Raw genomic sequence first — 27,177 nt, forward strand, 5'->3', positions numbered from 1 at the left:
CCTGAGACCAAGCACACACAACCGAGGGTTCTGGTCAAATAGTTGTTTTTTAATAGCATCTTTAGAATGATAATTTGCTGCTTAAAACACCCAAGTCATCAACTTTACAACAGAGAGCTGGACAAACTTAACTATCAGTGAAATTCTACATTGCAGCTCTAGCCTAGATTAAAATCAAATAAAAACAAAGTAGCATGACTGCCATTAGATGAGAAATGGCAAGGTATGCTCAAGGTGATAAACTTCTAAAGTCAGGCCCAGCTTGAGCAGGCTGTGCTGGATGGACACAATTCTCTAACAGCCACTGGAGGGCAGCTCGGCCTCTTGTGGAATCACAATTGTGTACTCTTCAAAACACATCACTTTATTCTCACGGAAACAAAATAAGGCCAACACAAGTTTCTGCCCTGCTCCCTGCCCACGCACCAACCTGTGAATACTGAGAGAGCACTTGGTCACACTTCTTAGTGTCCACAAGATATCAAAGGTGTAGAAACGAAGGGGAAGCTGGCACTTACTACCTGATCCTCCCAAGAGAAAATAAAAGCATAAACTCTGAAAACCAGTGCAATTGCCAAATTAACTTCTTTTCTTGAAGCAAGCAGATTAGAGGCAGCTGCTGAAGTGTTTTCATTATTTCCGCACGGTGTCCATCAAGATGCTTCCCCCTGACCTTGTGGCAAGATAACACTCCACAAGAGCTGAATGACAAGTCACTGGGCTGAGAACTCTAGGGAGGAGGCTGGCAAAGTGCTGGCCACGCGGCTCTGGGCACTGTGACTGCTAGGTCTGCCTCAAGGCTCGGTCCTGCCACTCAAGGCAGTCAGTCACCTTGTGGATAAATTGTCAGAAGGCCTGTTCATGCTCATAAAACTGATGGATGTCACAAGCTGGCGGACAGAATGCTTATGAGGAGTGACAGCATCAGGATTAACCGCAGCATCACACAACCCAGTCATTTTGCTAGACTGCAGGCCCCTAGTGGAACATGGCTTCTCAAGCTCAGGCCACCTGAGACTCTGTTCATGAGTGTGGCCTCACTTGGAGGGTGCGTGCTCAGGCTGTGCAGAAATATTACATTCACATCTGCGTCCATAATTTTAGGGTGCCCTGAGGTGATGAGGCTCTGGGGGCTTTTGAGGCTTGTGAGAACTTTGAGTTTAAGCTAGAGAAGGGAAGACTTGGAGCGTATCTTTTCAACTAATGTATTAAAGCCTGTCTCATAAAAATGGGTCAGACTCACTCTATTTCACCCAAAGGAAAGACCTTGGACCAATGGGTGGAAGTTTTGAGAACCAAGTTTTCTGTTCAATTAGAGAAATAACTTATTTTAAAATTTGTTTATTTCCTTTTGGCCCTGCAGGGTCTTCCTCGCTATACACTGGCTTATAGTAGGGGACCAGGGCTACTCCCTCGCTGCGGTGGACGGGCGTCCTCTCACTGCAGGGGCTTCTCGTCGTGGCGCGTGGGCTCTAGGGGCACAGGCTCCGTAGTTGTGGCTCGCGGGCTCCAGGGCGTGGGCTCGGGAGGCACACAGGCTCAGCTGCCCCGCAGCACGTGGGATCTTCCTGGATCAGGGGTCGAAACCATGTCCCCTTTACTGGCAGAATTCTTAACCACTGGAACACCAGGGAGTCCCAGGAAAGAACTTTCTAACAGTCAAAACTATTAAAAAAAAAAAAAAATGCAGTGGGAGGAGCATTCTCTTCATTAAAACCATCTGAGCAGAGGCTGGATAACTTCTTCAGTACCTTGAATGGCAATGTGAACTACAGAACCTCTTGTCCATTCCTATTCTCGATGAAATCTAAGTGCATAGACAAAATAGAGCCAAGACTGTATGTCAAAGCTCAGCACAGAACTACTTCTTTAAAATGAAGAGATGAATTTAATCATATCTACGTTTCTATGAATTTTGTATTATAAACCTACAGTTCCTATGTTGCAGCTAAGTTCCATGTGGAAGGAATGCTGGAAACAACCTATTTCACTGAATTGAGTCTCCATGCTCTTTTGGACACAGAACAAGAATGCCGACTTATGCTGGGGCTGAGAGTAAAAATGTCCCTATCTGTACCCAAGATCTGTCTGCAAAAGTGTCAGAACCATTTAGAACAGAGAAAATCAGGAGAACCCTCCTGCAGGCTCTGCTTCCCTCTAAGATCACAAAGCATCTAGAAACTGCTTCTACAAAGGGGCTCTTAACATGGAAACCACCAGGGTTCAGGATTCCTCAGGGCAACGTCTTGTGCTCGTGGCCTTTTTCCAAGCGGGGGCGGGGCTCACAGTTTTCATTAGACTCTCAAGTGTGTTCATGACTGTAAGAACAGTAAGACCCGCGTGAGTGCGACAGCATTCTGAGGGCAGCCCTGTGGTGCCCTTCCGACGTGGCTGCAGCCTCCTCAACTGTTGTGCAGGGGCTCAGAAAATTGATTCTGAATTTCCTTTCCAATGCTAAAGACCCACAGCACAGAAATGGCAGAGCAAACAGCCTTGTTCACAAGGACTCCCTGGGCCCTGAGGAAACAGTGAGTGACAAGTGCCCAGTGGCTGCTGTGATAGGCATATCCCTCTTAAGTCATGGTCACATTTGGCTTCAAAGAGATGTTACTGGCCACTTTGTTACTGTTATTATTGATTTGGTTACCAACTTTCCTGATGAAAGACCAACAACATCAAATAACTGCCTTACTGCCAAAGGTAAGCTTACCACTTAAATACAAAATACAATCTTCAGGAAAGTATACAGTAAGTTATTTTGAAATACTGATTCTGGGAAAGATTGAAGGTGGGAGGAGAAGGGGACAGCAGAGGATGAGACGGTTGGATGGCACCACTGACTTGATGGACATGAGTTTAAGAAAATTGCGGGAGATGGTGAAGGACAGGGAAGCCTGGAATGCTGCAGTCCATGGGGTCACCAAGAGTTGGACGCAACTTAGTGACTGAACACCACCACACCTCCTCCCATTAAAAAAATCCCACAAAAACCTGTATGTACCATTTAAGTCAATAAATGTAGAGTATTTCAGTACTATCTACATTGAAAGTGGGAAGAGGGAGAGAGAGAAATGGAGCCCAGATCATTATCAAGAGACATGTTTTCCTGTTCCATATGACTGTATAGTCACAAAGAGCCAGACACGACGGAAGGACTTTCACTCTCCTTTCCTAGAGATCTTTAAAAGTAAGACTGGTACTGACCCATCTGGAATGATTCTAGTCCCGGCAAGAAGCCAGTGAGCCACTGCGCGCCCTTCCATTCCTGCGGCTTTAAGTAGTAAACATCCTAAAGTACCTCAGAACCAGAAGCAGAATCCATGCAGAAAACCACAAGCACACAGGCACCACTAAGGATTTTAAGTGATACAAGGAAAGACTGATCGGTGGATTCTTCTGGCCACTCTTGTGAGAAAACAATTATTCCAAATATTCAGTCTTGCACTGCGTGGTTTTGAAAATTTAGCTTCAGGAAGTTGCAGAATATTTTCAGTAAGGGATCTAACAGAATCCCTTTTGCTTTTCAATTTAAAAACATCTATTAATATTGACTGAGATGACAACACTCCAATATCTGCTTGTGTTCACGTTAAATCTGTAATCAGAGATGGTGATGTAGAAATACACAGTCAAATGTCATTTAAAAACACACAAAAATTGGACATGTTATATACTTCTCTTTTAAAATGTATTTGTATTATTTTCACCAATCAAAACACACGTAATATATTTTATTATAAAACATTAGGCAATGTTACTTTTGAGATATGCAATCTGAAAGGTCACACCTGTGTTTACTACCAGTATGAAACACCAGAGGAGTTACATTAGAAATCAACCGTATGAACTCATCATATATCATTACCATGACTTTACACAGCATCAAATCTGGATTCAGTCTGCCATTCAGTGTTTCAACTTTGGACTCTGGGTGTCAGTAAGGGGCCCTACCAAGCATTTTCTCCTTTCAGGACTGCAGCTCTGAGTTTCATGGTGCACAGATAAGCACAGAGCCTTGATTCTGTCTCCTGTTTCCACAGTGGATCAACACTGAGCAGGATGCTTCTAGAATGCTCTCCTACTCTGACAGACTCTGTCTGCTCTCTGGAACCTGCACTTGAAGTCAAGATCTGACAGGGAAGGCAGTCATTTCCTTTTTAACAAAAAACTAAGTCAACAAACAAAATGAACCTAGTTCAAATTCCAGGCTAATAATAAATTACCTGGTTTATAAAAATATGTGTCCAAAATAGTTACTTCCAGGGTTGTGTACAATATAAATTACAAAAATAAAATAGAAAAGATGAAAAATTGAGCACATTTTTCAGTTCTTTATCCAACACCAGAATTTATCCATGGAGAGCAGTGTGGAACCATCTGCATTGCACCAGGTCCCTGGCACGTCCCAGCTCAGGAGGGAGGGCCCTGAACTGGGGTGAGGTACTTCTATGGAGCTCTGCGGTCCGCAGCACCGTGGCCTGCCGGGGTGCACTCGTCACTCGCTGGTGGAAGGTGGTCTTGGCAGGAAACCCGTCCACACCATCACGGACTTCCTCCGTGAACACAGGAGGAGTCAGTGAGCAGAAAGCCACTCTGTATGGCACCTAGCTCCATTTATAAACGGCACCTGGTGAGTGTACAATCACCCGGTGGGACTTCCACGTGCCCTCGCGTTCCTGTGCTGCATGTACATAAGCTGAGGACAGATCATGTATTTTTAAAACTCTCCCCTTTCCTTTTCTTTTCAAAGATAGATTTAGTAAAGTCTTTTTAAAGAATGTGTATTAGGTCATTTTAAGATGTTTATATATGTACAGCGGTAACTTTCCTCACTATACCATCAGGCCTCTGAAGCCAAAATAATCCTCAGCTATGTAACAGGTGTTTCTGCCCCAATCCAAGTTAGTATTCCATCTTACAGCTGAACATGTCTAAACATCACAATAGAAAACTATTTATTACTTCAATATTAATTTTGTTCATCAAGGGTTCCAGTTTCCAGTGACAAGACCAATAAGATACAAATGGTATAGAGAGAATCATATATTTTAGATATATTTATAATAAACTTTCTTAACAAAGTTCCTCCTCAGAACACATTCCATAGAATGTGACAATGTTGACTCAATAGCTTCCAAAATAACTGAACAAAAGATATGAATCTGCAATAGAATAAGCTCCAGGGGAAAGCATTACAAGCACAGGTAGCCATATGTGACCATCATAACTCCATTTCTGCAATGACACTTCAATACTCAGTATTTTACTGAATCTTGAATAATTTCCATATTAGTCTGAAAGTATCGATTTCAGGTGAGCAGCTTAAAATCAGGAAATATTTACTAGTTAATAATTGCCCTTTAGGACAGCTCCTCCCTATCTCTCAGAAGGTCTTCCCTTAGGAACAGGAAACGCCTCCACAAAGTGGAAAACCACCACAAACAGCCATTGTGAACCAGCTTGCTTCCTAAAATAGACCAAAGTGGGTTTAGGTGGTTTCTTTCATAAAAGAAAGAAAGTCGAGGAAGAATGCTGTGTTGGAAGAGGGAAACTCTGCCTTGTGAAATCATGTATCTTACCCTAGAGGAGGTAAGAAAGGACCCAGTCCAGGCGCAAGCAAAACAAGCACTCAGCAAGTGACTGCCATCATCTTTAGTGATCACTTCGTAAAATTCTACTCTAACAGCAGGTGATGGGGTCAAGAATCTATCTGCCATCATATGATTGACATGGGTGTTAGGTGGCTAATAAAGAAGATGAAGTTCTAGGTAGCACTTCAAATTAATAAGTCCAGAAGACCAAGAAAAAAGAGATGGGGTAGTAGGATTTTAAACATATATATGTTTTAAGCAGCATAAAACAAAACTTAAAATGCTATCGTGCAGTGAAACTGAATGTACAGTCATCCAGACTAACACAGTTTAGAGAAAACAAAGTATCCTGGTCTTAGCAGTGATAATTCTCAGCCTAAAACATGACAAATTAAAGAAAAGTTACATTTTTTTCATTATATAGATTTAATTATATTCCTTCTGAAATATGAAAGAAAGTTAATTCATACCCTAAAAGAAGGTAAGATATTATAATATGATGGTGGCCAATTAATACACATAAATCTATTTTTTTCTGGACAAACACAAAATTATTTAAGAGGATTAAGAGACAATTCTAGAAGCAGCACTACCTTGAAGATTATTTGGCTTTATAAATACTGATTTCCAAAGTGCTAGAGGGCAAATCCAAGCAAGCATCTGTGTCATGCATATAAATCCCAACAGTTACTGAGGATGAGAAATGATCACTATTACCGCACAACTTAAAAAAAAATTCATATATTCTAATTGCTCACCTGAAATGACCTTGAACAAAATTTCTAAATGTGTGGTTTGTATTTTTTTTTTTTTCTTTAATCTGCTTCATTTTATAATCTAAGCAAGGCAAGCCTAGTACAACTGAGTAGGGGCAAGGCATCATGTTTCTTACATGCAGAACATGGAGTTTTTCTATTTGGTTCCATCAACTCCCAAGTATTTCACGCCCATGGAAGTGAGAGTTCCTTCACTGATGACAAGCTTGCTATTTCTAACTTATCATCGACAGCCTTCCAGGGGTCCTGTCGAGGCGTCCAGACTGCTGTCTGTGTCCGAGGCCAGCGTCTGCTCCGTGGACATGGATGAAATGTCATTGATGGACGACGACTGAGAAGGAGTGGCGTTGCTGCTTACTGCTGCATCTGTGCTAAGAAAACCAAATATAATAAAATCTGAGGCACGACACTGCTGCAGATCCAGGCAGTGAGACTTCAGGCCACTTCTCAGCTCTGTCCTTTTGCAGTTTCCTATACTATTAGTATAAACAAGAAGTTAGTTGACTGTACATTTTGAACTTTTTGTGGAGTCTTTCTTTAGGCTCAAAATCCCAAATATTCCTCTGTCTTTCACTGCAATATTCTCTTTCTTCCTGGTGGCTAAACTTCACACACATGTATAGTCATGTTAACTACTTTAAAAATACCTTCTGGTTTTAAAAAGATATTAAAAGAAAATTGTTGAATTTATCCTAAAACTATCAGGATCACAAAAGGCTCAAGTCCAAGTAGGATTCAAGTGTCATCAGACATTTCAATTATAATCATAAACACTTAATCCAAGGGAAAAAACATCAACCTTTGAAGAGTTCTTTTGCAATAAAAAATACCTTCTAAAAGGAGGAATGATACAAACAAGAAAAAAATAGGAACAAAATTTAGTGGACTCTTGTTCATTTTATTTTTGCCTTCTAAATCCCCAAAACTGATATTTTAAGGCAAATGAAACTAATCTGTTTTCCACTATCTATATTTTAGCCTGGTTTGAACAAAAACAAAACATCCAGGGTCTCAGAGGTCAGTCTTAAATTTGTGGTTAACTATAAGCATCTAAATTTTTATTGAAGTTATATAATCTCCAGACACTTGACACATGTCATGCTGAATATAAAATTCAAGAATAAGAAACAGCCCCATATGTATTTACATGTGTGTGTGGCGTGCATGTGCTTTCCAGTGGGAGTGGAGTGAATACAAATGTGAAATAAATGTAAGTAAAGAGTTTTGTTTAAGGTAGAACCTTATAGATGGTATTATAAGTTAATACCATATATATTACGCCTCTAATAGTCATACAGCTTCCTAATTGTTAGTCAGACTGCTACCACTAAGATCAAGCAGAAAGATAGGAGAATTATATGAACAATTTTCTCAAAAGAAAACCAAATTCCACTTTATCTAGACTCATATTAATTTTCTTTTTTAATTGGTTGGGGGCAATATAAAGAAGGTCATGCACGTTGAAAGCTTTAAATTCAATTCCCCTATCTATAAATGAAAATGACAGTGGCTGTTACAAGGATGAACCAAGAAATGTTCACAAAACAGTTAGTTTGCTGCCTGGCATCAATAAAATGTTAGCTGCCACAACCAGAGCAGACCAAAAAGAGAAAAGTATTTCACACAAGGAGTTTTCAAATCCAATGCTGGTCAAGGTGGCACTTAAAACATGCTGTTGCCATTTACAAAAAATGAATAGAGAAAGAAAAGTATTATGCAATCCAACTATTAAAGCAATCACTAACCTGAGGGTTGATCTTTTACAACACCATTCTTGCTTCTTTCTTCCCAATCCATCACTTCTTTGTAAATTAGCTCTTCAAACAGAAATGCAAGTTAGAATGTTTCATCAGTTTCTCTGCATCTCTAAACCCTGCTTCCAAATAAGTTGGAACCACTCCAAGGACACTGTGATGTGCTATTTTTAACTGTGATAGACAAGTAATAGTTTACCTAGACCAAAATATAATTTGATTCCTTGTATTTTTTCAACCAACCAATTATGAAGGCCATAAAAGTAGGGTAGCTCTGGATCCACTAGTGGGTTTTACAAAGTTGAGGGTAGGGAGAGAGTGAAAGAGAGACATGAGGAATGGGGAAGAGAAGGAGGAAAGTACTAGCAAAGTGACTCTAACAGAACAGTTTAACTACTGGATATTATCACATCTTTTTGCACAGTTTTTCCTCCACCATTGTGGTTCTTCAAATGTAAACTCCTCCAGATTGGCCAGAAATTGGTCTAGTTACCTAAGTTTTTTCTTGGTTTCAATCTCAGTTTTCCTCAATGTTCATTTGTCAGAAGAACTACCTATTAGGTAAGATACTAGCAGCATCCTACAAGTTTGGTATTCGTGAAATAAAATCAGCACAGTGCAGGCACCGAGCGAGGCTGTGGCTGTGTGCACTGCGAGTCACTTGTTCCCTGCAGCCCAGGGAGCGGCTCTTGGGCAGGACACGCTGCCATGTTTGACTTGCGCTGACCACAGTTCTCAACTATTATTGATTCTGCTTTTTAATGAAATATTTTTAGTTTAACCTCTTTATTACTGGTTTAGTTTCTTGTGGGTTGTCTGGTTAGAGTGGTGGTAATAACTATTTGCATATTTTTGATCTGCAATTTCCCCCCAACTCTTATTTTAAAACGCGTATATAACTACAAGGCTTACCAATACAGCAGAAGTTCCCTTGACCCCAGTGGGGTCTCTCATATCTGCTTTACAGGGGCCTGTGAATTGGGGTTACTCAAAAGTTTGCAACACGTTATCAAGTTAAGTGTAATACACTTACTGAATTTAGTTTACAAATCAAGATTTGATAATGTGAGATGTGTGAAAAGCCTTTGTTTTTGTCTTCTGAAGCAAATATGCAATTCATACACGTTCCTCTCTAATTTTGTTATCTTCAAGTTCTTCATTTACTGGGAAGTGGGAAGAGAGAGGATAGAGCTGAAGGGTCTCCACCCCTCCCTTAGAAAGGCTACTGTCAAAAAGTGTTAAGTTGCCCCATTTCAAGAAATGTGTAACAATCAAAATAAATTCCATCTTTACCTTTCCATTCTTCAATTGCATGTTCTCTCTCTTCCAACTGGGCATCATAAATTTGGGGTGGTGGCTAAAAATTAAATTTTACAGGTAAAGTTGATAGTTGAAAAAATAATAAGGCATGAAGAAAATGAATCATTTGTAAGATTTCTAAAATACTTATAAAAATAATAAAATAAAATATTTATAATATTGATATAGTTTCATTCAATATGTGGCTTAAAGATTTCTAAGTATATTTACATTGGTTTCAAAATCAAAATAATTACAGAATAATTAACCAAAAAATAGACCTATTATAGTCCTGCTAATAATTACACTCTAAGGACATCTGCCCAAATGTAATTATAAAATTAGCAATCACAGGCTGCTTCCTACAGATCCATTCTGGACAAGGTACTGTGCTAGGAAATACAGAAGCTGCAAAATATATCTCAAGTTTTTATTTCTTCCTATTAGAACTCCCAAATTTAGTCCCCAAATCATAAGTGGACTACTTCAAAAAATGGTGGTTAAATGCACAGGACAAAACCTAATAATGAGCATGTGAACGTGAATGTGAACGTCACTCAATCGTGTCCGACTCTTTGTGACCCCATGGACTGTATGGTCCCTGGAATTCTCCAGGCCAGAATACTGGAGTGGGTAGCCTTTCCCTTCTCCAGGGGATCTTCCCAACCCAGGGATCGAACCCAGGTCTCCTGTACTGCAGGCGGATTCTTTACCAGATGAGCTATGAGGGAAGCCCAATAATGAGCATGCCACCATGTAATTATTTCACTTCCAACTAAAGACCATCCATACCAGGGATGCTACAGAAAAATGCACATGAGTACCACACTCAGAAGTGGAACTCCTCTAACAGGTACCTCTGGGGAAGGATGTCCAGACCTGTGATTTTCAGCAAGTTTCTGAGCCTGACTGGATACCTAAACAAGATAATAAAAGCAAAACCCAGGTATGGTACCAGGTACACAAATGGATGCCTAAAAAAGGTGATATTGTGATCACACATCAGCATTGACATAAATGAAGACAATTATATCACCACAGCATAAGCATGTTCACTCCTGAGGTACTTGGAGTTCAGCCCCAGTAAGGAGTCCTAAAAGGGGTTTGACCCCGGCTATAGCTGAGCACTGAAGAATTGATGCTTTTGAACTGTGGTGTTGGAGAAGACTTGAGAGTCCCTTGGACTGCAAGGAGATTCAACCAGTCCATTCTGTTGGAGATCAGCCCTGGGATTTCTTTGGAAGGAATGATGCTAAAGCTGAAACTCCAGTACTTTGGCCACCTCATGCGAAGAGCTGACTCATTGGAAAAGACTCTGATGCTGGGAGGGATTGGGGGCAGGAGGAGAAGGGGACGACAGAGGATGAGATGGCTGGATGGCATCACTGACTCGATAGACATGAGTCTGAGTGAACTCCGGGAGCTGGCGATGGACAGGGAGGCCTGGTGTGCTGTGATTCATGGAGTTGCAAAGAATTGGACACAACTGAGTGACTGAACTGAACTGATATGGCCTCAAAGTAATCAGGAATCCTTTTAACCTTAAATCTTTGTGTAGCCATTTCAGACAGACAGACAGAAGATCCAGGGAAATGTATGCCCTGCCTTTACACACAAGTCTTTTCAAAATAGATGCTTACCGCTTCTGCTTCAGCAGGGTCATACCAAACAGTGATATAAGGGTGACGCAAAGCTTCATCTACAGAGATTCGCTTGTCGGGATCTATCACTAACATTTTTGATAATAAGTCTCTGGCTTGACTTGCTAGGGTAAAAACAAATATTAGATTAATAAAGTAACAATTTTAACTGGAGAATCACACAATAAAGAACTAAATGTGACAGCACAGACAGAACAAAAATATACTAACTCTGAGAAACTGGTCATAAATTCAGGATTATTAGTCTCTTTCTTTAAAGGTAAATCAAGCAGCCATTTCCTACAAACCAGGCTTTCAAAGGTGCTTTTGGCCTGAGTATGGGAGGGGAGAAGGACAGGGCATAAGACTGACAAGCCATGGGCAGGGAGGGTACAGGAGCTAGGCCAAGTGTGGCACTGCAGAGAGGGCAGGCATGAAGCACGGGCAAGCCTTTTCTCTTGATGAACAGACTAAGCCACACAATGACTTCATATTTGCATCATATAGAACAGTTCACAGATATCTGCTTTGCCTGCGCTGTGCTTAGTCTCTCAGTCGTGTTTGACTCTTTGCAACCCCATGGACTGTAGCCCACCAGGCTCCTCGGTTCTTGGGATTTTTCAGGCAAGAACACTGGAGTGGATAGCCATTCCCTTCTCCAGATGATCTTTCCAATCCAGTGATCAAGCCCAGGTATCTTGCACTGCAGGCGGATTCTTTACTGACTGAGCCACCAGGGAAGCCCTCTGTTTTGCCTACCTGTATACAATGTACACTTAGAAAAAAAAAATCTAGAGATTAGTAGCTAGAAAAAAATTTAACAAGTTCAATAACTTGGTTAAATACAAGGCTCACCTAGGTTTCAGCAATTAAAATTCACAGGTGGGACCTCCCTGGTGCTCCAGTTGCTGAGACACTGCACTCCTGTGCAGGGGCCCAGGTTCAACCCCTGGTCAGGGAACTAGACCCCACATGCTCCACCTGAGAGCTTGCACGTGCAACCCAAGACCCCAGACGCCACAGCAAAGACCCAAGACAGCCAAATGAATACCAAAACCAAACAAAGTTCACATGTGTAGGCAAAGGAGAGATGGAACTCTTCTGAATGAGGCACAGTTTGTCTTGATGCAAAGAAAATCAAATCTATTCTTTTCCCTTAAACACATTAAAATGTGATGGGCACAGGATAAGGGGAGAAGGCCTTTTAAAATTTCTGCCTCTTCAAATGGGTGACAATCTTTATTCAAGTATTCTTTATACTTGGTAACAGTTTAAATTCCATTTGCTGTAACTAATATAAGAATCTTTCAGACTATGTAAATATTTTGACCAGAGGCTTCAGTTTTGTCCCCTTTATTGAGGACAAAACTTCTAGGTCATTAAGCTTTCTTTCTGAAATGCCTTCATTCTAGCCTATAAATGACTTTGAGGGTTTTCAACTATTTCATCTTTCAGTTTTCACAGATTTTAGAATGCAAACATAAAAAAGCTTCACCAGATTATGAAAACAAGTATATGAAAAAAGGATATCTTACTTTTAATTTTGTCTCGTTCAGATTCTGATGGGAATATCCAATCTGGAAAGAGTTCTTCAAATTTGATTCCAGGATACTTTGGTCTGTTTTCTACATAATTCCTCACAGTTGGCTGAAGTTTCTTCATGAAATCTGCAGATGGTGTTCCTAGCTGCTCAATAACTTTATTCCACTGATCAATATCTAAGGAGTCTCTTGAGGAAAATACAACTGAAATGCCTTATATTCATATTACATAAGTTGCATCATTCAAAGAGAAACTTAAATTATACTTATCAATGAATAATTAATCAGGCCAGCTCACTGGGTCAGCAGAAGCATTCTGAAATAATATTCAAATAAGGTTTGGGTTCCTAGTTAAGACTATTAAAAAAAAAAAACAAATAAGCTCTGCACCATATAAACTCTGGTCACAGTTTATTACATCAACACAATGAAGTCTTTATGGCTTCCTATTCTAGATCAAAATAAAGTTATCTTGAAGCTGAAGAATACCTATGACTGAAAGGCTTAAACATGAAAGTAGGTAATAATTATGTAGGCAAATTGAAATCAGTTCTCATAATAACGAGCTTCCCTGATAGCTCAGTTGGTAAAGAATCTGCCTGCAATGCAGGAGACCCTGGTTTGATTCCTGGGTCGGGATGATCCGCTGGAGAAGGGATAGGCTACCCACTTCAGTATTCTTGGGCTTCCTGTGTGGCTCAGCTGGTAAAGAATCTGCCTGCAATGCGGGAGACCTGGGTTTGATCCCTGGGCTGGGAAGATTCTCTGGAGAAGGGAAAGGTTACCCACTGCAGTATTCTGGCCTGGAGAATTCCATGGACTCTACAGTCCATGGGTTCGCAAAGAGCTGGACACGACTGAGCGACTTTCACACCTTCACTTCTCTTAATAAAGCTATGTTAGATATAAAGCTCCCTGAAATAGAAAGACCTAACTGACTGCTTAATTTACGGCTGGGAACCACCTTGTAGGCTTGGCAGGATGGGGTGCACGAGGCAGGGAGCAGGAGCTGGGGCTCTGGACTTTCTAAGCCCGCATCATGTCATCTCCCACTGTGGCTGGGCTTACACTGAGCAGTGACAGCTTTGAGAGGTCACTAAAGTTTTACTTGGCACTGACTCTGGCTATCATTGCAATATAAATGAGTGTGTTTTATTTCCTTTCCAAGTACATGACCTAGGTTGCAGACTCCATTGTGTGTTAGTCACTCACTAGGTGTCAGGCAGTCAATCTCCCTTAGGTTTCATCTTCCTATTTGTAAAATGCAGACAAGGCCAGCTTTGTCTCTTTTTCTGGGAGCTTGAGACAACTGGCAAGATGAATGTGGAAAGTGATTCTAAAACCATAAACATTATATAAGAGAACACAAAACAGAGGAATCAAATAAATAAACAGAATCTTTAAAAAGTTATTAATTGAGGTATGTCTTAGAAAAATAAAATGACATTACTGTGAAAGAACCTAGGGAACAAACACATGTTCTTCAAAGAACAAAGGAGGAGGCCCTCTCATCTCCTGTGATGTCTTTCTTCTTCTTGGTATACCATCACCATTTTGCTCTCCACTGGAGCTTTCCATCACCAGTCAAACATAATTTTTTCCCTCTCATCTTAAAACAAGTCACTTTCCTTTGAACTTCCGTAGCTTAGCTACCATTCCCATTTGCAGCAATAGAGTTGTTTATATCTTTAATTCCCAACCTGTCATGCTCTCTTAACCATTCTCTTCACCCATCATTTCATGAAAACTGTGTCCGTCACAGTTGCAGATGGGCGCTCCTCAGCTCTCAGTCCTCAGCTTTGTGACAGTGTCCACGTGCCCCCTCAGTAATCTGCTTCTGGCCTCCAGAGCCCCGTGCTTTCTGAGGGGTACCTGGCAGAAGCCTTCTCTTTCTTATAAGCCACGAGGACTTCTTTTCTACCTTCGCTTATGAACCTAAAACAAATCTCTGACAACTGCAGTCTGGTTTCCAGAATCTCTTTCTATCTAATGTTTGAAAAAAGAGCAAAATTGTCTTTGGAAAATGATGCTAATCTCTGTGTGTGTTCTAAGGATGACATTAGATGACCTTATACATAAAATTATTATTACAGATACTGTAAGATGTTAATATGTAAACTAAGAATTTTAACATTATTTAATAATGCACCAGAAAGTACCCACACTTTTCATATCTGTACTATCTGAAGATATCACAGTTAATTAAGAAAAGAAAGACGCAAAATAAATTAAAAATTGAGACAAACTGAATGTTAAGTAGACACTTCCAATTATGTATCATTAGGGAATTCCCTGACAGTCCAGTGATTAGGACTCGGTACTTTCACTGCTGAGGGCGTGGTTTCAATCCCTGACTGGGGAACCAAGATCCTACAAGCCTCGTAGCTTGGCATAATAAATAAATGTATCTTTAGAATACATCAACTTTTCCTTTTTATATTGAATTTATTTGCAAATTAAATATCTCCTATTTACAGTTTGAAACAACTGAATCTAAGGTAAGGCTATGAAAAATTGCTAGAAAATGTATTAGAACAAAATAAAATGCTATGTTTAACTTCACATAAAATCTGTGATGTGAAAACTATTAAGGAAGATAAATAAAATGATAGGGATAAAATTTTTTCATTTCAAGTTTGTGTTGTGAAGATTTATATTATAAGAAAATCACCCTCATAAAATCATAAAAATGAAAATTAATAAAATATATATAAAACATTGACTACACAACTTAATTTCTCTTAAAGATAACCATCAATCTGCCAGCAGAGACTACTTTAAGCTTTCATAACAAAAAAATAAAATCAAAAGACTAATGAAAATTTTAGGTGGTGAGAACACAAATGAAAAAGGGTATATGTGAAGAACTAAGTTAGAGTAAAAAATATTGAAGATGGAAGAACATGAGGAATATGAGAAAAGAAAGCTATTGAAACTATTATTTATCTATTCTTCCTTATGCTACATATCATAATATGATTTCCTGACCACAGTATAAGTTAACCTTTTGCATTTTATATTTATTTAGACTTCCCCACTGGGGAAGTCACAAAATAACCATCTAAGTGGATCTTCTAAAATTTTCCACAAAATGTCAGAAGAGTAACAAACAAAAAATTTAGCAAATATTGTTCCTCACAAACTTTTCCCTTTACGTCTTATGTAGCATGCTTCAGTTTTTACTTTGGAGGAAAATATTCTATTGCTTCCTGGTAACTGATGAAATAGTATATTAAACAAATTACATAAGAATATTGGCCTATTAAATTTAGACAACTCCCTAAATAGTTAAATTAATTAACTAAATAGTATTTTCATTTAAACACCAGAATACATTTGTCAAAGAGTAAATGCATTTCTTATAAGTTATTTTTAACAAAATTAAGAATATAAATTGGTTTAACTTAATTCTATGTAATAAAATTGTTAAGTCAAGTAAAAGAGAAAACATAAAATTGAGCCATTTGATCTGTGACACTAATTTAACAAATATAATCAAGACCTCTTTAGAATACAGTCTAGAATTACGACATTTTCCTTTTGAGCTCCTGCTGCCTTTGGTATTTATGGAAAACATGGCCGGGAAGGTCCCCGGGAAGGATACGATCAGTGCCTTGGAATATCACACAACCTTTCACCAGCTCTCCCATGATGCAACCCACTGACCAGATATCAACTGAAAATAAAGTGAAATGACAAAATTATGAAGTGCCATGAACAAAACAAAGGTGAGGAAAAGATTTCTAACAGTGCACTAAACACATAAATATGGAAAATAAACGGCCAGTTAAGGGTGAACTGTTTTAGACAGTATGAAAGATTGCTGACCTCTATTTTGGCTTTCAGTTTGCAGCAATCTTGGCTTTCAGTGCCAAAGAGTCCAATACCTTACAGCTTCAAAGACAAAGTCCCAGAAATTAGGAGTGCCTGTCCCCAGAAAGCTGTTTCCAGGCACGAGCCCACCCCGGCTCCCAGCCTTGTGGTCAGCACCAGGTATCTCCCTGTGAAGGATACAGTCTCTTCCTGGGAACAGGACTTTATGGAGGACCATTTCTGCCATGATGCACCCGACAGACCAGATGTCCACTACCAAATACCAGGTGATTAAAACCAGCCAGAGACCGCCCCCATGCATGTCTTTTCTCAAATCCCCTCCCAAACAAAGACAGACCCAGCTTGTTAGTAGTACTCATGTAAAATATGAACACCATGCCTCCAGAATGATCCATTTCTAAACTGTCAAGGCAGTGTGGCCCCACAGGGCCAGGCTTGTTTGGGTTCCAGGCGAGGGCCAGGGGCGCCTCAGCTTCTGGCTGTTCCCCCTCCTCTGCGGGGCCCAGCTGAATCAAGGCCTCAGAAGCCGAGACAGAGAGCTCTTCAGTGCCCCTGCTGGTGTAGGTGGGGTTAGAGACGCTAACAGGGGACCGAATTTCCTTCCATGGCCATAGAGGACTGGAAGGCCACAGACTTGTGTCTCTCTGAATGGGAGCACAAGTTCTAAAACATCTGGATAAACTTGAAGCTCAGTTCATTTCAGATGACTTAGGCAAACTTTCAGACTCCTTTTTTTTTTTTTTTTAATAAGTAAGTGTGATTTAGTTCTTTTTGACAAATTTTTCAAAAGCTAAGTTTCAGAGAGCTCTGATATTGCTAGAATAAGTTTTGCTGTTAAAAAAAAACACCAATTTTATACACAAAAAGCACATGCTGTATTATTCCATTTATATCTAGTTCAAAAATAAGAAAAATCAATCTATGGTGCTGGAAATCAGGATAATGGCTTCCCTTGGGAGTTGAGACCCAGAGGGGTGCTGGGGAGGCCTCAGTTATGCTGCTGGTTACATGGGTGTGCTCCAACTGAGCTGCACACCTGGGATTCACATTTTTTTTTTTGTAAGCATATTATACTTTGACAAATGTTCAAAATATTCATTTCAAAAGTGAATAATTTTAACCAATGGAAATATAAAATTATTTCTCATCTGTGGACTATGATAATCTATGCATAACAGAGTCTCCATATTATATTTCATACAGTTCACAGGAAAGAGAAGAAAGCTCGTGATGACTAATAGCACTAATTTTAAACGTTGCGGCCGCTTCCAGTCCTGTCTGTACTCACCGTTCTCTTTGTAGCCCATGCCCAGGATGACTTCGGGTGCCCGGTAATACCGCGTGACCACATAGGGAGTCATCATAAAGTTGGTGCACGCTGTGCGAGCCAGGCCAAAGTCGAGGATCTTCAGGGTGCAGTCTGACTTGACTACAATGTTACTAGGCTTCAGATCCTAGGACAGAGAAGGTTAAAATTAATACAGTGAACCAAAGCATGCTAAGTAAACAATCTCACGTTGGTTAAGGATTTGTGAGGTCAGTGATCGCTGAAGTATGTGTGAGTGCTGGGAGAAGGAAGAAAGTTAGAATTGAACCCTGGGATTTTAGAATCATGTTGGAAAACCTAACTCTCAAATGGAAACCAACACAGAGCAGTCTAGAGAGGCCGGACGCGTGCCCTCATCCTCTGTGTGGAAGCCTTTGTGACACTGCTCTGCTTAAATCCTTGAGTCTCTACAACATCCTCCCCTCCCTCCTGCCACGCCCGGTCATCCTTCAGTTCCCAACATTCCGGTTCTTCCCTGCTATCCAACAGAAACACAATTCAAGCCCCATGTGTAACTTACATTTTCTAGCAGCCACCTTAAAAAAAGTGACTAGAAAAGGGAAGATTTAATTTTAATGATATTTTCTTTAATCCAATACAGTGTATTTCCATAGTATTCATTTCTAAAATGTAACCAACATATAAACATTATAGAAGTATTTTACATTTTTTGGTACTATCTTTGAAATCCAGTATTTATTTATAATTATAGCCACATTCTGAGTACTTAATAGCTTCATATGGCCAGTGGCTATGATGCTGGACAGCACAGGGCTAGAATTCTCGGGCCCTGGAATCTCCAAAGGCTTCTTCTTTCTTTGGAAGAAGAATCCCACGATTACCAACACGAACTTCCCATCCCCTGGGACCTGCCATTCCCCGGCACACATACTACTCTTAAAGTCCCTTCTTCACCCCTCCCAGTGAGGGCTCTGTGAGAGGAGGCCTCAAGGTCTCTCTGTGCTCCCAGCATATGGAGTCTGGCACAGCAGATTCTCAGAAAATGTTTGCGGGTGAATGTACACATCACACTCCACCACACTCTCAACACAACTCATCACAACTTCTGCAGCTTTTTCCTTCGTTACTCTAGGGCCTTTCTTTATGGTGATCCCCTACATCCTAGACCCTTCCTCAGGCTACAGGAATTTGATTCTTGCCTGGAACTTCGGCCTGAAAACTCATCCTAGAAACTATGACTTCTAAACAATCTATTATTTTGACAAGTGCCTTCCAATGTGTAGCTACAATGTCAAATTGCCAAGTCACATCACACAGTAAATGATGTTTTAGGACCAGCACCTGGCTGAAACTTTCCAATTGATGCATCACCAACGGGCATAGGTGTGCCTTGAGTGACAGCTGCCAAAGGTTACTGGGATAAGTAGAACAACATTTAAGTTTATATCAATCAAAACTATGTTTCATTACTGCTAAGGGCTTTCTTTCTGAAAATTCGGAATTCAGTAAAATATAACATAACTATGCATTGCTTAAAAACATAATGAAAACTCCTACCAAGCCCATGCAGATGCACTGGTCCCTGGCTGGTCCCAGAGCACTTCCTCCATGCACGTCCCAACATGAAGTGCTGAGGGGAGCATGGCCAACCCCACCCACAGCTGCGAGGCTGCACAAAAGAAAGCATGGGAAGAATAGGCACCACACTCAAACCAGCGACCTTTTCCTGTGAGGAGGCAGTAATGCAGCTAAGGTAAAACAAACCAATTTGTTCCTAGGTTCTGTTTTTAGAACTAAAGAATATGGGAAGAACGGGTATTTCAGGATACAAATTGTGCTTAGTCGCTCAGTTGTGTTCAACTCTTTGCAACCCCATGGACTGTAGCCTGCCAGCCTCCTCTTTCCAAGGAGATTCTCCTTTTTATACACCATGGACCGTATAAAAAGGCAAAGAGATATGACACCGGAAGATGAGCCCCCAGATCTGAAGGTGTCCAGTATGCTTCTGGGGAAGAGCAAAGGGCAATTAATAATAGCTTTAGAAAGAATGAAGTGGCTAGGCCAAGTGGAAATAACACTCAGTTGTGAATACGCCTGGTGGTGAAAGTAATGTCTGATGTTGTAAAGAACAATACTGTATAGGAAGCCGGAATGTTAGGTCCATGAATCAAGATAAATTGGAGATGGTCAAGCAGGAAATGACAAGATTGAACACTGACATCTTAGTAATCAGTGAACTAAAACAGACAGGAAACAGTTCAGATCAGTTGCACAGTTGTGTCCGATTCTTTGCGACCTCATGGACTGTAGCATGCCAGGCTTCCCTGTCCATCATCAACTCTCGGAGCTTACTCAAACTCATTCCATAGAATCGGTGACACCATCCAACCATCTCATCCTCTGTTGTCCCCTTCTCCTCCTGCCTTCAATCCTTCCCAGCATCAGGGTCTTTTCCAATGAGTCAGTTCTTCGCATCAGGTGGTCAAAGTACTGGAGCTCCAGCTTCAGCATCAGCCCTTCCAATGAATATTCAGGACTGATTTCCTTTAGGATTGACTGGATGGATCTCCTTGCAGTCCAAGGGACTCTCAAGAGTCTTCTCCAACACCACAGTTCAAAAGCATCAATTCTTTGGCACTCAGCTTTCTTTATAGTCCAGCTCTCACATTCATACATGACTACTGGAAAAACCATAGCTTTGATTATATGGACCTTTGTTAGCAAAGTAATATCTCTGCTTTTTAATATGCTGTCTAGGTTGGGCATAACTTTTCTTCCAAGGAGCAAGTATCTTTTAATTTCATGGCTGCAGTAACCATCTGCAATAATTTTGGAGCCCAAGAAAATAGTCTGTCACTGTTTCCATTGTTTCCCCATCTATTTGCCATGAAGTGATGGGACTGGATGCCATGATCTTAGTTTTCTGAACGTTAAGCTTTAAACCAACTTTTTTACTCTCCTCTTCTACTTTCATCAAGAGGCTCTTTAGTGCTTCTTCGCTTTCTGCCATAAGCCTGGTGTCATCTGGATATCTGAGGTTATTGATATTTCTCCCAGCAATCTTGATTCCAGCTTGTGCTTCATCCAGCCCAGCATTTCTCATGATGTACTCTGAATATAAGTTAAATAAGCAGGGTGACAATATACAGCCTTGACATACTCCTTTTCCTAGTTGGAACCAATCTGTTGTTCCATGTCCAGTTCTAACTGTTGCTTCTTGACCTGCATACAGATTTCTCAGAAGGCAGGTCAGGTGGTCTGGTATTCCCATCTCTTGAAGAAGTTTCCACAGTTTGTTGTGATCCACACAGTCAAAGGCTTTGGTGTAGTCAATAAAGAAGATGTTTTTCTGGAACTCTCTTTGCTTTTTTGATGTGATCCAATGGATGTTGTCAATTTCTGTTTCCTCTGCCTTTTGTAAATCTGGTTTGAACATCTGGAAGTTCATAATTCACATACTGTTGAAATCTGGCTTGGAGAATTTTCAGCATTACTTTGCTAGTGTGTGAGATGAGTGCAATTGTGCAGTAGTTTGAGCATTCTTTCACATTGGCTTTCTTTGGGACTGAAATGAAGGACCTTTTTCAGTCCTGTGGTGACTGCTGAGTTTTGAAAACAGGCTGCCATAATGAGTGCAGCACTTTCACAGCATCATCTTTTAGGATTTGAAATAGCTCAAATGGAATTCCATCACCTCCACTAGCTTTGTTCGTAGTGATGCTTCCTAAGGCCCACTTGACTTTGCATTCCAGGATGTCTCGCTCTAGGTGAGTGATGACACCATCGTGGTTATCTGGGTCATGAAGATGTTTTTTGTATAGTTCTTCTGTGTATTCTTGCCACCTCTTCTTAATATCTTCTGCTTCTGTTAGGTTCATACCATTTCTGTACTTTATTGTGCCCATCTTTGCATGAAATGTTCCCTTGGTATCTCTGATTTTCATGAAGAAATCTCTAGTCTTTCGCATTCTATTGGTTTCCTCTATTTCTTTGCATTGATCACTGAGAAAGGCTCTCTTATCTCTCCTTGCTCTTCTTTGGAACTGTGCATTCAAATGGGTATATCTTTCCTTTTCTCATTTGCCTTTTGCTTCTCTTCTTTTCTCAGCTACTTGTAAGGTCTCCTCAGACAATCATTTTGCCTTTTTGTATTCTTTCTCTTGGGGATGATCTTGATCACTGCCTCCTGTACAATGTCACAAACCTCTGTCCATAGTTCATCAGGCACTCTATCAGATCTAATCCCTTGAATCTATTTGTCACTTCCGCTGTATAATCCTTAGGGATTTTATTTAGGTCATACCTGAATGGTGTAGTGGTTTTCTCTACTTTCTTCAGTCTGAATTTAGCAATAAGGAGTTCATGATCTGAGCCACAGTCAGCTCCCAATCTTGTTTTTGCTGAATGTATAGAGCTTCTCCATCTTCAGCTGCAAAGAATATAATCAATCTGATTTCGGTATTGACCATCTGGTGATGTCCATGTGTAGAGTCTTCTCTTGTGTTGTTGGAAAAGGCTGTTTGCTATGACCAGTGTGTTCTCTTGGCAAAACTCTGTTTGCCTTTGACCTGCTTCATTTTGTACTCCAAGGCCCAATTTGCCTGTTACTCCAGGTATCTCTTAACTTCCTACTTTTGCATGTAAAAGTAGGAAGTCAGACATGAATGGGTGAATTTAATTCAGATGACCATTCTATCTACTACTGCGGGCGAGAATACCTTAGAGGAAATGGAATAGCCCTCATATTCAACAAAAAAGTCGAAAATGTAGTACTTGGGTGCAGTCTCAAAAATGACTGAATGGGTTCCAAGGCAACCCATTCAGCATCACAGTAATCCAACTCTATGTCCCAACCAGTAATGCTGAAGAAGGTGAGGCTGAACGGTTCTATGAAGACCTATAAGACCTCTAGAACTAACACCCAAAAGAGATGTTCTTTTCAGCACAGAGGATTGGAATGCAAAAGTAGGAAGTCAAGAGGTACCCGGAATAACAGGCAAGTTTGGCCTTGGAGTACAAAATGAAGCAGGGCAAAGGCTAACAGAATTTGGTCATAAGAATGTGCTCATCATAGCAAACACCCTTTCTCAAAAACCCACAAAAGACTACTCTACATATGGATATTGCCAGATGGTCAATATCAAAATTTGATTATGTTCTTAGAAGCCAAAGATGGAGAAGCTCTATACAGTCAGTAAAAACAAGACTTGGAGCTGATTGTGGCTCAGATCATGAGCTCCTAATTGCAAAATTCAGGCTTAAATTGAAGTAGGGAAAACTACTAGGTCATTCAGGTATGACCTAAATCAAACCCCTTATGATTATACAGGCGACGTGATGAATAGATTCAAGGGATTAGATCTGGTAGACAGAGTGCTGAAGAACTATGGATGGAGGTTTATAACATTGTATAGGAGACAGTGACCAAAACCATCCTAAAGAAAAAGAAATGTGAGAAGGCAAAGTTGTTGTCTGAGGATGCCTTACAAATAACGGAGGAAAGAAGAAAAGCAAAAAAAGGCAAGGGAGAAAGGGTAAGATAGACCCAACTGATGCAGAGTTCCAAAGAATGGCAAGGAGAGATAAGAAGGCCTTCTTAAATGAGCAACGCAAAGAAATAGAGGAAAACAATAGAACGGGAAAGGCTAGAAATCTCTTCAAGAAAACTGGAGATATCAAGGGAACATCTTTTGCAAGGATGGGGATGATAAAGGACAGAAGGTCCTTACCATTAAGGACCTAACAGAACCAGAAGAGATTAGGAAGAGGTGGCAAGAATACACAGGAGATCTATACAAAAAACATCTTAATGACCAGGATAACCATGATAGTGTGGTTACTCACCTAGAGCCAGACACCCTGGAGTGTGAAGTCAAGTGGGCCTTAGGAAGCATCACACTCTGATGCTGTCACAGAGCTGCACTCAATATGGCAGCAAATTTGGAAAACTCAGCAGTGGCCACAATACTGGAAGAATTCAGTTTTCATTCCAATCCCCAAGAAAGGCAACACCAAAGAATGTTCCAACTACCATACAATTGCACACATTTCACATCCTAGCAAGGTTATGCTCAAAATCCTTCAAGCTAGGCTTCAGCAGTATGTGAAATGAGAACTTCCAGATGTACAAGCTGGGTTTCAAAGACGCAGAGGAACCAGAGACCAAGTTGCCAACATTCAATGGATCATGGAGAAAGCAAGGGAGTTCCAAAAAAACAATCTACTTCTGCTTCTTGGGTTATGCTAAAACCTTTGTGTGATCACAACAAACTGTGGAAAATTCTCAGAGATGGGGATACCAGACCACCTTACCTGTCTCCTGAGAAATCTGTATGTAGGCCAAGAAGCAACAATCAGAACCTTACATGGAGTAACTGACTGGTTCCAAATTTGTTAAGGAGTACAACAAGGCTGTCTACTGTCACCGTGCTTATAATATGCAGAGTACATCATGGAAATGCCAGGCTGGAAGAATCACAAGCTGGAATCAAGATTGCCAGGAGAAATATCAAGAACTTCAGATATGCACATGATATCACTCTGATGGGGAAAGTGAAAAGAGCTTCTTGATGAGGGTGAAAAAGCTTGCTTGAAACTGAACATAAAAAAACTAAGATTATGGTGTCCGGTCCCATCATTTCATGGCAAACAGAAGGGGAAAAAGTGGAAGCAGTGACAAAATTTCTTTTCTTGGGCTCTAGAATCACTGCAGACAGTGACTGCAGCCATGAAATTAGAAGGTGCTTACTCCCTGAGAGGAAAGCTGTGACAAACCCAGACAGCATATTAAAAAGGAGAGACATCACTTTGCCAGCAAAGGTCCACATAATCAAAGCTATGGGTTTTCCAGTAGTCATGTATGGATGTGAGAGTTGGACTATAAGGACGGCTGAGCACCAAAGAATTGATGCTTTCTAATTGTAGTGCTGAAGAAGACTCTTTAGAGTCCGTCAGACTGCAAGGAGATGAGACAGTCAATCCTAATGGAAATCAATTCTGAATATTCATTGGAAGGACTGATTTTGATGGTGAAGCTCTAATACTCTGGACACCTGATGCAAAGGGCTGACTCATTGGGAAAGATCCTGATGCTGGGAAAGCCTGAAAGCAAAAGAAGGGGGTGGTACAGGAAGAGATGGTTAGATAGCACCACTGATTCAATGCACATGAATTTGAGCAAACTCGAGGAGATAGTGGAGGACAGAGGAACCTGGCGTGCTATAGTCCACGGGCTTGCAAAGAGCTAGACATGACTTAGCAATATGACTTAACAACATACTTGACCACCCAGCAGTCCCTGAAATCCAGCCTGGCCTTGAGCTAACACAGCCACACTAACAAGGATGATCAGAGTAGTGTCATCCAGCCTGATGAACTGCTGTGTGGTTAGAAAACATGCCCATGCCAGCCACGTCTACCTGTCAGAAGAGTGTCCTCTTGCACTGATTTAGTTGGACTGACTGCCATCCAAGTAAAGACGGACTTTACTGCCATCTACTGGACAACTATGATAGTCAAATGCAAACCTGTGGAATCAAGCTGTGGAAAGGTGTGGATTTTATCCTGGCTGGAATGGTAGAGGTGGCCGAGTTGGGAGGCAAGGGAAGGTACCTAAAGAGGTCCTGGGGCTTCTGAGGGTTCCCCCCACACACGGCCCCATCAGTCTCCACACACAACCAGAAGCAGCTTTCCACAAAGGAAGTGGATTTGTAGTTTGAAGATGGCAGAGTAAAGACAATTCTGCCCCTTCAAATCCTGAAAACCATCCCAAAGAAGGAAAACAAGAAATACACAGTAAAATACAAATGAGACCTAAATCTGGGGGCTTGACGCACAGAGTATGGGGATGGCACCCCTGCAGCAGCCAACAAGGGTATACGAAACACCTGTAACCAGACAAGGGCAGGAGCAGAGGAATTGAGGCCGAGGGTGTTGTCATCCCTCATCAGCTCTCCATCTAGAACCCGCTGACTGAAGAAGTTTAACAACTGTCCACCGACTTGACTTCCTCACATGTACCTATGACCGCTTACTCGGATGACTGTATCTGGGGACAGGAGCTGAAGAAGACATTTGGAGAAGTATTAGATGTAAGTTCTAAGTGGACACTGAAAGTCAAAGACTCAAAACAACATCATGCCTCCCCCAGCTGGTGGTAGGGGGTGGTCATGGAGGCCAGCTAATAAATGGAGACTGGTCCAGATCTCTTCCAACTATATTATGACACTGGCCTGGGGCAAAACTGTGAAAGAAGACTGGTGTCCGTCTCACATGGTTTCTGATCCTCTGATCTAATCAGTATGGGAAAATGCATTTGCCCAATCAATGACTATATGACACACCTAAGGCCTTATTAATCTGCTCTGGCAACAACACCGTGTCCAGTACAGCAGCTACAATCAGGACCCCTGGTCAGCTAAGTCTCGGTGGTCGACATTCTCTAGCATCCATCTAGTTTCTTCAAGGGCTGGACTAGTGAATTAAACTGAGCTAGGAGGGACCACCACCCTGACATTTTTAGGTTCTAACGGTGGCAGTAATCTCCTCCATTCTCCCCCATCTCCCAGAGTTCAATACCGTTTTTGATGTACTATCTTGGGGATGGCAGTTTTACGTTTCCACTTGGCCTTGCCAATCAAGATAACTCAACTCCAGACCAAAGAACAAATGCAGGGGTCAATCTGTCAGGAGTATCAACTGTCAAGTGTATCAGTTCCAATCACATACTTGAGGACTGGGAAGATGACTGCTGCATGGACCACAGGGTCCGTTTTGGACCACCCGACTCGTACACTTCAGGAATGAACAGTGCAGAGAATGAGGACCTGCTGTGGCTCCGAGATCAACCACCTGGTGAAAGGGATGAAAGGGACTATGGTTTGTCTCTTCCCCTCAGGAAGGGAGGCTCACGAGGAGCCTGCTCTTGACCTGTGTGCAGAAGCAGAGCTGAGAAGGACAGGGGTGGACAGTGGTAGCCATGAAAATGCCTGTCTCTTTCCTGTGGGAGTGCAACTGACAGACACCCCCTGATGTGCCCTAAGCCTCCCCTCCGCTCACGACAAGGCCATAAGTCCCACAGCGGCTCGTGGCCAGCAACTGCATATGGAGGAGGTCCTTTCCTATGAGATACTGGATTCCTCTAACAGACAGCTTCCAACCCTTCTTCACACCCTCTCTATGCCAAGGGGTCAGACTGTGCTGTCCCCTGCCAGCTTTCCCACCTCCTCTGACTCCCTCCTTCTGTTCTTCCTCAGAGGCCTTCTCCCTGCATCTCCTGCATGTCTAATGCCATCATGGCACACTAATGCCTTCAGTGAAAAACCTCATATGCTCTATGGGGATGGAAGTCAGCACACAGGAATAAACAACTTGGCCAAGTGGAGTAATCCCAACCTCAGTGAGTGGCCCACAGTGAGATAATGTGGACCACAACTCTGGAAAGGGCTGCAGAATT

General features: G+C 41.3%; 1 protein-coding gene across 6 annotated transcripts in view; it reads right to left on the minus strand.

The window, feature by feature from the left end:
* Nucleotides 1–3,669: 3,669 nt before the first annotated feature.
* MAPK9 (mitogen-activated protein kinase 9) overlaps nt 3,670–27,177 on the minus strand; it is a 68,391-nt gene continuing 44,883 nt past the window's right edge. For 2 of the 6 annotated variants that reach the window (XM_025293975.3, XM_025293981.3), the window contains exons 6-12: nt 17,724–17,889; nt 16,206–16,277; nt 12,596–12,778; nt 11,061–11,185; nt 9,415–9,478; nt 8,113–8,184; nt 3,670–6,733 (exon numbers count right to left, since the gene is read on the minus strand). In XM_025293975.3, coding sequence (XP_025149760.1) covers nt 6,591–6,733; nt 8,113–8,184; nt 9,415–9,478; nt 11,061–11,185; nt 12,596–12,778; nt 16,206–16,277; nt 17,724–17,889 — 825 coding nt within the window. In that variant the 3' untranslated portion in view covers nt 3,670–6,590. Of the gene's footprint in view, nt 6,844–8,112; nt 8,185–9,414; nt 9,479–11,060; nt 11,186–12,595; nt 12,779–16,205; nt 16,278–16,615; nt 16,688–17,723; nt 17,890–27,177 lie in introns of all 6 variants that reach the window. The other 4 variants (XM_025293976.3, XM_025293978.3, XM_025293979.3 and 1 more) reach the window with 4 other exon arrangements.

Source organism: Bubalus bubalis, chromosome 9 (genome assembly GCF_019923935.1).
Source record: "Bubalus bubalis isolate 160015118507 breed Murrah chromosome 9, NDDB_SH_1, whole genome shotgun sequence".
In the NCBI taxonomy this organism is placed as follows: domain Eukaryota; kingdom Metazoa; phylum Chordata; class Mammalia; order Artiodactyla; family Bovidae; genus Bubalus; species Bubalus bubalis.